This window comes from Monocercomonoides exilis, assembly GCF_001643675.1.
Source record: "Monocercomonoides exilis strain PA203 chromosome Unknown scaffold20-1493094, whole genome shotgun sequence".
Classification (NCBI taxonomy): Eukaryota; Preaxostyla; order Oxymonadida; family Polymastigidae; genus Monocercomonoides; species Monocercomonoides exilis.
This window is the reverse complement of record NW_027150565.1, coordinates 591,492-603,756: the sequence shown is the minus strand read 5'-3', so window position 1 is coordinate 603,756 and position 12,265 is coordinate 591,492. Positions and strand designations below refer to the sequence as shown.

The 12,265-nt window shown below is 38.0% G+C and overlaps 1 protein-coding gene across 1 annotated transcript; it reads right to left on the bottom strand.

Annotated features, from left to right (window-relative positions):
• Window positions 1–2,026: 2,026 nt before the first annotated feature.
• Window positions 2,027–11,261, bottom strand: MONOS_174 (uncharacterized protein; the record flags this gene model as incomplete). The annotated part of the gene is made up of 1 exon (XM_067870316.1): window positions 2,027–11,261. The coding sequence occupies one exon, from the start codon at window positions 11,259–11,261 to the stop codon at window positions 2,565–2,567; it is 8,697 nt and encodes a 2,898-aa protein (XP_067728109.1). The 3' UTR covers window positions 2,027–2,564.
• Between the last annotated feature and the right edge of the window lie 1,004 nt (window positions 11,262–12,265).

Genomic DNA, 12,265 nt, shown 5'->3' with positions numbered 1-12,265 from the left:
CATTAAATGATTAATTTTTTATCAAACTGTAATTGTTTCTTTTGAAAGATCAAGTATCGAATTTTTTTTCCCAATGAATCTAATTTTTTGTCCAAAATTATCACTTACTATTTTTTCTGCTTCTGCTTTCCACAGTAAGTCGTTGTTTGATAAACGATGAAATTGATGATTCACTTTTCTTAATACTTTCAATGTTGGAAAATCGCAATTCTGTAATATCCTATCAGTCAAACGAAATGAAACAATTTTGCATAAAAGAAGCATAAAATATCATACATCAGCGTTATTTCATCTGGTAATTTGGCTGTTAAAAATGGAATGAAATAAGAAAAATAAAAAGAAAATTAATTATTAAACCAAAGTAATCCATTGTTTCAAAGGAATCGAGCTTAAAAAACTTGTGAGGTTATTTGCAAAGAGCTCAAATAATTGAAAGAATTATTTTTTTTGGATTGAATATCCCTTTATTTATTCGTAATGATATTCGAAAAAAAAAATATGTTTTCGAGTTTTGGCAAAAATAAGGATTGTTGCTTAAAGTCTTGATTTTTGAAAAGCCAATGAAATATGAAAATTGTAAGCGGGAAACTTTTCAATAAAAAGATTATGCGATAAATCCTCAATCTTTAAATTTTGAGAATCGTTTTTTTTCATTCACTTTTGTGAACAGACACAAAAGCAATTTATGATGTGAAAAGAAGTCCACATTTTCAATACCCATCGGTGAATGAGAACAAAACGTACTGTTCAAAAAATAACACAAATAAAGTTTTATTTCCAAAAAAAAAACAAGACTCAATGGATACAAAGCAATCAATAAAATTGTAATATTCATTTTCGACTCAAAATTCCAGTGATAAATAATCGCCTTTTTCATCAAAAAATCTATGATCAAACCCTAATAATATTATTTCTCATAATTTCTAATTAGGTTTAAGAGAGGCTATTGGTATCAATGCCTTCACAACGAGTGAATTAGGGTATAATATAAATTAAAATATGAACCTAAATCACTGATTAGGGTATTATTTATCAAAAAAAGACTTGAAACAGGTGATTTGTTGATGAAGAATTTCATAAATGGGTCACTAATTCAATCATTCGAATTCGACAAAATTTACCAGTAAAAATATCCCACATGGACTTATTACTTATTTTGATAACGAACATTCACGTTTTTAAAAGCATTTTGAACAGTACGTTTTGTTCCCACTTACCTACCCATCTTTATTTTATTTAATTATAAGGTGGTTTTTTTATCCGGACATTTTTTTTATCCGGACAAAAATTTAAAATTTAAATATCTCAACAAATATTCAATATTAATTTCCAGCAATTTGCACAGTTGTATGTTAGCATATATGACATTGATTCATATATAAAATTTTGATAGCAGTGTTGCATTTTTTTTGAAATAAATAATTTTTATTTTTGAAAATCCGACTTTTGATGAATTTTTCTATTGAAACAAAATGTTTCAATTTATCCCATATGTATAAAACTAATTTTTTCCATGATATTAACAATTCTGGTTATTTTTGATTTTCCACAATTTGCTCTTTCTAACGGAATGAAAATCTATCATTTTTGAAAAATCATTGTCAATGGGACAACTTAAAAAATATTTTTTATTAAATGAAGGAGCATCTAACTGAAACCAACACTTGCATTAATTAATATAATAGTCAAATAAAATTACCACAAAATTGTGATTAAAAATGATTCAGTGAAGATTCCAAAAAATAAATATTATTCGAATTTCAATGAAATTGAATATTAAAAATCATCAATTATGAAAACAAATGATGCTTATAAAATACCTTTTGAATCATTTTTAATAATTACTTTGTGGTAATTTTATATAACTATTATATTAATTAATGCAAGTGTTGGTTTCAGTTAGATGCTCCTTCATTTAATAAAAAATATTTTTTAAGTTGTCCCATTGACAATGATTTTTCAAAAATGATAGATTTTCATTCCGTTAGAAAGAGCAAATTGTGGAAAATCAAAAATAACCAGAATTGTTAATATCATGGAAAAAATTAGTTTTATACATATGGGATAAATTGAAACATTTTGTTTCAATAGAAAAATTCATCAAAAGTCGGATTTTCAAAAATAAAAATTATTTATTTCAAAAAAAATGCAACACTGCTATCAAAATTTTATATATGAATCAATGTCATATATGCTAACATACAACTGTGCAAATTGCTGGAAATTAATATTGAATATTTGTTGAGATATTTAAATTTTAAATTTTTGTCCGGATAAAAAAAATGTCCGGATAAAAAAACCACCCTATATATATATTTTTAATGATTTTTATAATTAATTTTTTTTTTCTCTCCTTCATCTTCAAAATCGTTTTCGGCTTTTTCTTCTTTTCACCATCTTTTCCTTTTGATTTCCAAGTAAATAGAAGAGAACTATCAATTAAAATGTTTTCTAATGTTATAAAACACATTTTTGATTCAGCGTTATTGTAATTAGTTTGATAAAACTTGAATAAAACAAAATCAAAATTACAAAAAAAAAGATGATATTACAACAAAACATAATCACAGCTTAACAACTGCTGCTTCGCTTTCCATTGGAATTTCAGAAATAGGAAAAGACATCAAATGTTTTGTGAGGCTGCGCAATAATTGAGGATGCATTGAGTCAATAAAGAGCAGCGATCCTCTTCCACAGTTTGCTCTCATCATGTCTTTATTCGTGGACAAGCAACGAGATCGATTCAAAAAAGAATTACTGACGACATTTTGATAATCATCACCGTCTTTAAAATGCAAGCCTTCCGCGAACATCATCATTTGCATTTGGCTCATTGAAAACGACTCAAGTGGCACCAGCGGAGCAACTTCAGAAACTGCCCAATCTTTACAACTTCTCTGGCACATAAGACCTTTTATTTCTGAAGCATTATCCAGAGACGCTTCTGACAATTGCAATGATGAGGATGTGGAAGAAGATTGATGCTCTGTAGAGATGATTGGGGGAGAGATAAACGAAACCGAATATCCTTTTTTATGCCTTGAAAAACTGGTGAGCGTTTGTGCTGAGCCTGAAACTGGATTGTGCGAATTATGACAAAGTTGACGCTCAAAGGTAGCCTCAACAACTCCAAAGATGTTGGAACATCTGTGCTCGGTTGCATACCTCCATTCAGGCGACCCAACAACTGCAGCAACGCACATGCTGTTTGACAGCCATTTCATGCTATTTTCTGGAAGTACGGAGCTGTGCTCGGTAAATGGAGGAGCACGAAGTGGGATAAGAGGCGGAGAAAAAGGAAGAGTGAGCAAATCGGCTGAAGAGAGCGGAGGAGGGAATGTGAGAAAGAGAGAGAAACTGCGCATGAGATGGAAGAGCTGATGAGAATGTTGTAATTGCAACGAAAAAAACAATTGGTTAGTCTCAGTTGGAACTTGTAGTTGGTTTTGAGATTGCGGTTGAGATTGAGATTTGTCAGAAGACTTTGGCAAAGGAAACTGAGTAATGGATGACAGTTTGTTTTGCGATGCTGAAAGAGAAGAAAGAGAAGAATTGTTCTGCGCTGATGCTATCAATGGCGCTTTGCTATTAAGACTTGCAGTGCTTGATCTATTTTTTGTGGCTGAGTCATTTTCTAAATTAGTAATTTCTTTGAAATTATTCAGTGAAGCATTCGCAGATTTTTTGTCAATGCCACTTTTATTTGCTTTTTCACATGCATTTGTTGCAGAGACCGCAGAATTTCCAACATTTTCATCACTGTTTGCAATTTCACTTGTTTCATCTGAACTTGAACAGGCCTTTGCATTTGTCGAACTGTCCTCTTTCTGATCTTGAGAGATTTGATTGTCGTTTTTAGCTTCTTCATTGTTTGAATGAGCTTCTTGAATTTTTGTTTCATTTCCTTCATCCTCTCCTTCGAAGTTATTCTCTTCTCCTTCGGTTTCACTGGCATCTTCATTAAACATTTCATTCGAACATAACGGAAACGTTAAATACTTTTTCGTTTGTAAGTCATGAACAGCTACGAACACTGCTTTTCGATAAGCAGATTGTACAATTGATAAAAAGGTCTGGAGAAGAGAAGAATTAGCATGAAGCATTGAAATACTCCGTGCGTTCTTCTCGACTTTAGTTTGAAGAAAGCGCTGATTCGATGATGAAGCAGAATGCAGAAGTGGAGTTGTTCTGACTGCTTTTGTTGAGAAGGGCACTCGGCTGGAGTCCAAATCATCATCAGAATTCTCGCTGCTCCTATCACTCATATCTTCTCTATCAATATCGATTTTCATATTACTACTCTTGCGTTTCGAAGAAGAATGCGATATTTTCCGCGCTGTTGGTGAATAACTTTTTTTTCTTTGTTCAGCTACAATAGCAGTTGTCAGTGCAGCAGAAAGAGGTGTTGCAGGAAGACGGCCACAGAAGACAGCAGCTATGTGCTTTGCGTAATTGATTGGAAAATGGATCATTGGAGGAATGGCTCGAGTTGTGTACGTATAATATGAAGGAGTGGGTATTGGAGAAGCTGAAAAAGCAGGCGAGGCAGGGGCAGAAGCAGAAGAAGAGGATGAGTATGGTTTGGATAATATCGACTGAGAATAACAAGAAGGAAGGAATTTCGCGACAGAAGAAGATCCCAAAGGAGTCAGTTCGCCTGTCGTTGAAGAAGATGATAAAGTTCTGGAATGACCCGAAGAATGAGGAATGAACCCTTTGACAAACGAAGGAGAAGACGGGACTGGAGAGGAAGGAGAAGAAAAAGTGGAGGAGAAATAAGTGTGCGCACACGACGGAGTTGCGGGCTCTTTTCTTTTCTGCCTTTCGACAATTATCACATCAGCAGGCTTAACAGCGTGTGAATAAAGCATTCTATGACGCTGCTGCAGAACTAAGGCTGAATCTGCATCAACAGCTGAATCGTATCCAGATCTTCCTTCTTCAAGTACTCGTGCAACGGAAGGCGACTTTGTCATATTTGTTGAGAAATCTTCATTTCCCATCTCAGTTAGAACAATGCTATCTCGAAGCCCAACAGAACCTTTCCCACCAATTCGCTTCAAGAAGCTTTCTTCAACTTGCTTCAATTGCTTTTCATCGATTAATTCGTTTTCTTCTGACTCTTGTGTTTCATTTGACGCACTGTCCTCAGAATGATTGTTGTACTGCTTATTCAACAGTTCACTTTGATTCATTTCCATTAGATTGCACACGCAACGCTTGCCTCTGTCTGACTGTGGATGATGATAACAGCGCAAACAGACAGGGCAAAACATCAGCGACTCAGCACCGCATTTTCCATACAGCGCCTTTTGAGACAGCAGCGTTGACAAAAGACCAGCATTTGAAGAGTTTGATGAGGTTGAAGCCGAAGCAGATGCGGTCTTCGCATCCTCGTTGGATTTTTTACGCTGTTCCACAAAGCTATCCATCAGAAGATCTTCTAAGTTGTTGTCAGATGAAAGCACAGATTCCATCAAACAGAATCCTGTCATCACAAGCTGCTGTAACAGATGCATTTGTGTTGGGCTTATCAGAGAATGAGGATTACAATCAATGTTTGATTGCCTGTAACAAGAAAAAGGCGACTGCTCATCTAAACCAAATGGAGCAAATTTCGGGCTATTGAGCTCTCTTTGCACAATATTTTGCGCATTTCCAGTGTGATATTGAAGATGCGCAGCATGATTCAAACAAGATGAAGGATAAAACGACTGCATGCCAGCTGTGTGCGGCGGCGTGGCTGTTGTCCCAATAAACGGCTGATCTCTGTTTTCTTGTCTATGGCTGGATGAAGAGGAAGCAGACGAGGAAGGAGTCGATGAGGACGCAGCCAATTGCATTGCACGACGGAGCTGTTGATCAGAAGCCGCAAACGACGGTGATTCTGAAAAGTGCTCACCAGTAGCTGAATTTGGTTGTGACAATTGATCAGAAGGTGAGGCTATACCTGAACCAGGTGGCATTTCTATTCTTAATTTCGAAGTCGAAATGCAATTTGAAGGATGAGATGCTTCAGCCAGGGGCTCATGGTTGTTCACCTCTTCTGCCAATGGCTGAAACATAAGACCTTTGGGAGCATCAGTAGAAGCTTGCTTATCCACAACTTCTGGATCATTCATCAAGAAGAAATGATCTTCTTCAAGTTTATTCAGATATTCGATCATTCTTTTTCTCAATAGATTTTTCTTTTTTCTTTCTTTTTCCTTTTGTGCAGCTAATTCGAATTCATTTCCCTGAACAGGTGTGGTTTCATTGCAACTTTCGCACGAATTGTCCACTCCCTTCCAATTCTTGTTGAACAGATGCAATCCTCTCCTCTTTGCATTCTCTGACATCAGAAAAGCATCAGCATCTGTCAATGACTGATCCATCATCATTGCTTGCGCTGTTCCAGGTGGAGGAGGAAATAACGTTGACAAGCCAGACACAGCTGTAGTTGGGCGACTTCCTAATAGAGGAGCGTTACCATTTGGTGTTGAATGAATATTAGTTGAAGTTGATGCAAGCATTTGCTCTGAGCTGTCTTTACAATTGTTTTTATCCCTGAAACTGTGGAAATTCCTCTGCTGCCCATTTAATATCTCTGTTTCATAGACACCTCGATTTTTCTGATCAGTGATAGCAAAATACTCTGCACAAAGCATCGCAAATGCTGCGTGTGTCTTTGTGAAAGATGCAAACTGAGTGGCAGATGTTGGAATAAATCCTGTGTTGGAAGTCGTTTCTGTTGCAGATGGATTCTCAGGTGACGAGTTGTTAATCATCTCAATGCATTCTTCAGTCAGCAAAATTAGAGTGGAAGTCGATAAAAACTCTTTTGAATGCTTTTGATTTGATTCTGTTTCAGATATCAATTTGCGTCTCCTTCTTGACTGACTGCGTTTGTTGTTGCTCCGTTCATGAACAATTGGAAGAAGTATTTCATTTGATATTTGCGACTGATGAGTTGTTGAATGAGACAACGAAGATCGAAGTGACACTTTATCATTAAATCCACTTTTGCAATTCCCGGCTTTCATTCCATTTGTTTGTACCTCTTCCATCTGTTGCTCCGAGTCGGCTTCTGAAAGTTCAGGAAGAGGTGAAATAACATTGCGCCTGCGTGACTGTATATTGGAGCCTTCTGCAGGTGAATCGAGCATCGATCCTCCAGAAGTCACAGCGTGGTTCATTTGCGGTGTGAAAGGCTCGTTGAACGGAGAAGCAGCTAAAAATGATCCATTTTGCACAGTCTGCGAAGTCGGAGAAGCTGATGCTGATGCAACAATCACACTCCCATGCGAAGGTGGATGTGTTGGTGTGATCAAGTCAGAGCTGAAACCAGAGGGTGATGTCAAAACAACAGGGGAATTTGTGAGGCATGGAGTAGATCCACCATCTCCAGCCTGTTTTAATGTTGCTTCAGGATATTGACGATGAGCACCTTGAGGTGTTGTGATATTAACTTCAGTTGTGACAATATTCTTGCTAAGATCCTTTTCATCTTCATTGTTTGTGTCACTCGTGCTGCTGCTGTCAGAAGTTGTGTCACTATCGTCCGATGTTGAGTCATCGTCATCATCTTCGTCCGAATCTGAATCTGCTTTCGAAGAATAGCGCTTTCCACCTGTAGCCTCATTTTCTAATAATTCCCTTTTCAAGTACAGATCTTTCTCTTCGCTCTCCTCTTTAGCAATTGAGAGTCCCTCATCATTTGCACTCACAGCAGCTTTTTCTTTGCTGAGGGAATCAGATTTATCTTCTTCAGGATCAAGAAAAGGGGCTGATCTCAATGAAGTTTCATTTTGTGAAGAACTTCCATTGCTATTCTCGGAAATTGTCTGATCTCGTTTTGATTGAACTTTCTCCGTATTTGTAATATTGTTTCTTTTTTCATTTATTCTCTTTCCTTTTCTTCCCATAATGTAGACATCATCTTCTTCTTCGCTTTCTTCATCTTCATCTTCCTCTTCCTCTTCTTCCTCTTCATTCCCAACAAGAAGCAGAGGCGAGCTCATCAGAAACTCCCAAATGAGCGCAAACATAAAGTAGATGCGAACCAGACGAGCGGTTTGTGTGTTATTGAACAACTCTGTGAAATTGATCGGAATCGTGTTGTATGAATCCACCGCAATCGAAGTGAGCGGAGAAATACACATTGTCGGACGCGGATTGCGGAGCACAGTGAAAAACGAAGTGGGGGTGTCTTCAACGTGCTTCTTGTATCGAAGAAGGAGGTTTTCACTTGGATCGGCTGATGCCTCCTTTTTGGCTGTGTGATCAGTTTGGTCTTCAACTGGGCTGCCTTTCTTCTCTTTTAGTGAATCATTTGCGGCTTGCGCTTTGATTTCATCATTGCTTGAATTTTTTTGAGAACTCTCTTCTTTTTCTTTTTCTTGTTCATTTTTCTCTTTCTTTTCTGTTAAAGAACCTGCCTCCTGTGAATCAGTTGCAGTATCCTCACAGTTGTTTTGAACATTCGCTGTTTCATGATTGTCATTTGCGTTTTCTTTGCTTTCAACAACATTATCAGGATTCCTGGAATCAGATTGTACCTCTGACGATTCACTTTCTTCTGTTTCAGATTTCTTTTCATTTGTTGTTCCTTCAAGCAACGACTGCTGATACCCTTCAGGTGAGTGCTCTTCTGGTGATTTAGATCTTGTTTCAGAGTTTTTATCCTCCTGATGAATTTCATCTTCTGATTGACTTTTATCTGCATCAGTTTTTTGTTCTTCTGTATCTTCTTCTTCTTCTTCCTCTTCCTCCTCTTCCGATACTTCATGTAATCCATCTTTTCCTTTGTTCTTTTTCGCATTAGGCAAATCTTTCAGTTCTGCTGCAGTATGAGAAATCGACAGAGATGACGAATGAGAAGGCTTCTGAGCGGTGTTCCCTGTTGAGTCAGACAAACGAGCCAAAATCGGAGCAGAAACAGACGAAGGAAAGTGCCTAGTCGAAGAACTGGAAGCAGAAGAATGTGTTGATGAGGCATTAGATAGCTTTTTGGTGTTCTCATTCTTTTCAGCGTCTTCCTGTTTTGATCCTCCTAACAGCTTTTTCTGCTTCTCTTCGATTGAATTCATCTGCTTCAAAACTTCCTCCTCCTTCTTTTTCTGCATCTCTTCATTGATTTTCTTCTGCTTGAGTTCTTCTGCATGCTGACTGTACAATTTAATCCTCGCTGCCCTCTCTTCATTCTCCATTTTCAGTCTGGTCAGCTCATGCCATCTGCTCTGAAGGCAAATCCCGCTCACCTCGTCGACTCCTTCCATGTCTTCGCTCAGCTGCTCCAAGTGCTTCGCAGAGTATGAGCTGTCCATCGCCTTCAGCTTGACCTCGCAGTAGTTCCGGCCGACTTCTCCAACGCAAAACAGAATGTTCATTGAAGATGTCGAGTGCAGCATGAATGCAGTGAATGGAGTGAGAAAGGGAATAAATGAAGGGAAAGAGGCAGGTGAAGAAGCAGCAGAAGAAGAAAGCGATGATGAAGAAGAAGAATTTAAAGTGTTGTTGAAGACCGAAGATGATGATGCTGTGAATGAGTCAATCATTGCATTCAGAATGGATGGTGCAGAATACGAATACACAGAACTGTCAGACGGATACAGCGGCTCAGTTCCAGATAGTGACATTGGAGAAGATTGGCTCTGAGGATGTGCTTTATGAAGAGAGGAAGACAAAACAGAGGATGATTGTGCTATTTTGAGTGATTGTGTGTTTATATACGAATTGTCATGATCGAGAATATTGTTCAGGATTGAAATGTGCGATTCAAAGGATGACAGCTCTTCCAGTGAAATATTCAGCTCTGAAAAGTTGAAGGAGTTAAGAGGAGACGATGAATAATTCGACTTTTTCCGCTGTTGAATTTGCAATGGCGAAGCCTGTGGATTATCAGGCAATGGAACAGAAAGAGGAGTGAAAAGACTGGACGATCCTTTAGATGCTGATGAAGCATCACAGGCTATTTGATCGTATGGAACATTCTGTGACTCCATCTTTTTCTGCATTTTAGCCTTTTCCCTCAATTCTTTATACCTTTTTTTCCTTTTTTCCTTTTCTTTTCGTCTTTCTTCTTTTTCTTTTGTCTTTTTTTCATTGATTTTTTTCATTTTGCATCCATTTCCTGCGACAAGCCAGAGCTTCGGCACAAGCGGTGCTGGAAGGAAAACGAAAGGGCAACCAAATGGCTGCACAACAGTTGTGTCAAAAAGCACAGCAATGCACAGAGAGACCAAAGAGATTGGAATAAATAGACAGACAAACAGAAAGAAAAGTGCTATGCGACCACTGCACGAATACATCCAGCGATCGAACAATGGAGGGGCAAGGGAATTGAGGGAAAGTGGAGTGAAAAAGGAGAAGAGAAGATAATACAAATGCTTTCCGAGAGAAAAGAGGCGAGAAAGGGCGAAGTGGAAGAAGAAGTGAAAGAAGATGAATGAAGTGAACTGAGAAGGGAAATCCGACAAGAAAGAGGAGGCTAGAGAAGAATCCGAATGAAATAGAGAGTTGTGCTTGATGTGCCAAAAGAGGGAAGAAAGAAGATAAGTCAAGAGTGGAGTGTAAGACATTGGAAACTGCATTGACAAGCGTATCGTGTGCATAAACAGGAAGCAGCCGCAAATGCAAACAAGCAAAGAGCACTGGGGAAATGTGTCTGTTCCAGAGGAGGAGGAGGAGGAAGAAGAAGAGGAATACAACAGATTGGGGGTTGAAGTGAAACAGGAGAGTTCGTGTGATGAAAATAATATGACCGAAAAGGGAATGAGGAATGATGAAACAAATACCCTTAGGCATGTTGTGATATGAAGAAGTGTTGTGAACTTTTGAGAGGAATTTGCTGAAGAAGATGAAGATTTATTCGCATTTTCGTTCGAATAAGTACCTTCTTTCTTTTTCAAATGGGCAAATCGGAATGTGTTGAACCAAACAGGCTTGCTGACTTCTTCGACAGCAACAAAGAAGACGAGAAAGGCAAATAACAAACAATCAACAGCAAGTCGAGAAATGTTGAATCCTTTGTATTCATTTGGATTATTGCGCAGTGAAAATATATGGCCGGACAAAGAATTATCCATTTTCAAACCGGAAGATGAATTTTCTTCAAATTTGACAAGCATAAAAAGCAGAAAGGCCGCAATCAGAACGAAAAGGAAGATGATGTCGAAGAAGTTTGTGAAGTGCGATAAAACAAAAGAGAACGAAGACCGATTTGAGGCGTCACGAGCGAGAGAAATAGTTGAATGAGAAGAGATAGAAGTAGATGATGCCATATCATCTGTGGCATCACATTTTTCAGTAAGCTGACTGTTAAAACTGTCATTTTCATCGATATTTTGTCTGAACCCTCCACTTGTTTCAGCCCTTTCGTTTTTCGTTTTAACAAGCGGACTTGGTTCAACAACTGTTCTTCGGCTTCTTTTTCTGCAGCAGCACACAAAGCATTTGGATGAAATGCGCTTGAGCCACTTCCACAATTTAAATACACCTGAAATATAATCTCGACTGAACACAAGAGACGCCACTGCAACAAGAAAGACACCGCTCCACAGCAATCTCTCTCTTGTCTCTTGGCTTGTGTGCAACGTGGACTCCAACAAGGGATTTTCATCTCCACCTGAGCCAAGCCAAAGTAAGACGCCTCCCAAAATGACTGAGGCAAAAGAAGTAATTGAGTGGACTATCGTTCGCCAACTGCTCAATGAAGGAGATGCGCCACAGAAGAACATACACAATTCTTGTAAAAGCCACATTATTAATACGTCGAGTGGGGGAAGAAACCCGATTGCAAAAAGAAGAAATAGGCAAGCACAAATAATACAAGGGACGAATGAAACTCTTGCGCTCATTGCACGAAAAGATACACCAACAGTGGAAAGCCATTCCATTGAGTAGATATTGCTATCAGAACCAGAAGATGAAAATAAATCTATCTCAAACATTCCGCTTCTGCACATATCAACAACAGCAAATATACCAAAAATAACAAAATAAGTCGGACGTAGAAATGAATTGAGAGGTTCTGTAATTCGCATCTGACTAGGTTCCGGAGGAGACTTACATATCAATGGGTACGCGGATACATAAAAAGTCGTCCACATAAAAACATGTAGAAAAATCGTTCCAACTGCCAGACTAGTGGATTTCTCTTGATTAAGAATGGCAGAAAAATGAAAACATGCAATCATCAAGCCCATAGCAAATAGAACGACAACATATATAACAGTCCCAATTACAATTTTTAACTTTGATTTCATGAAATACGGTGAAAGGGGTT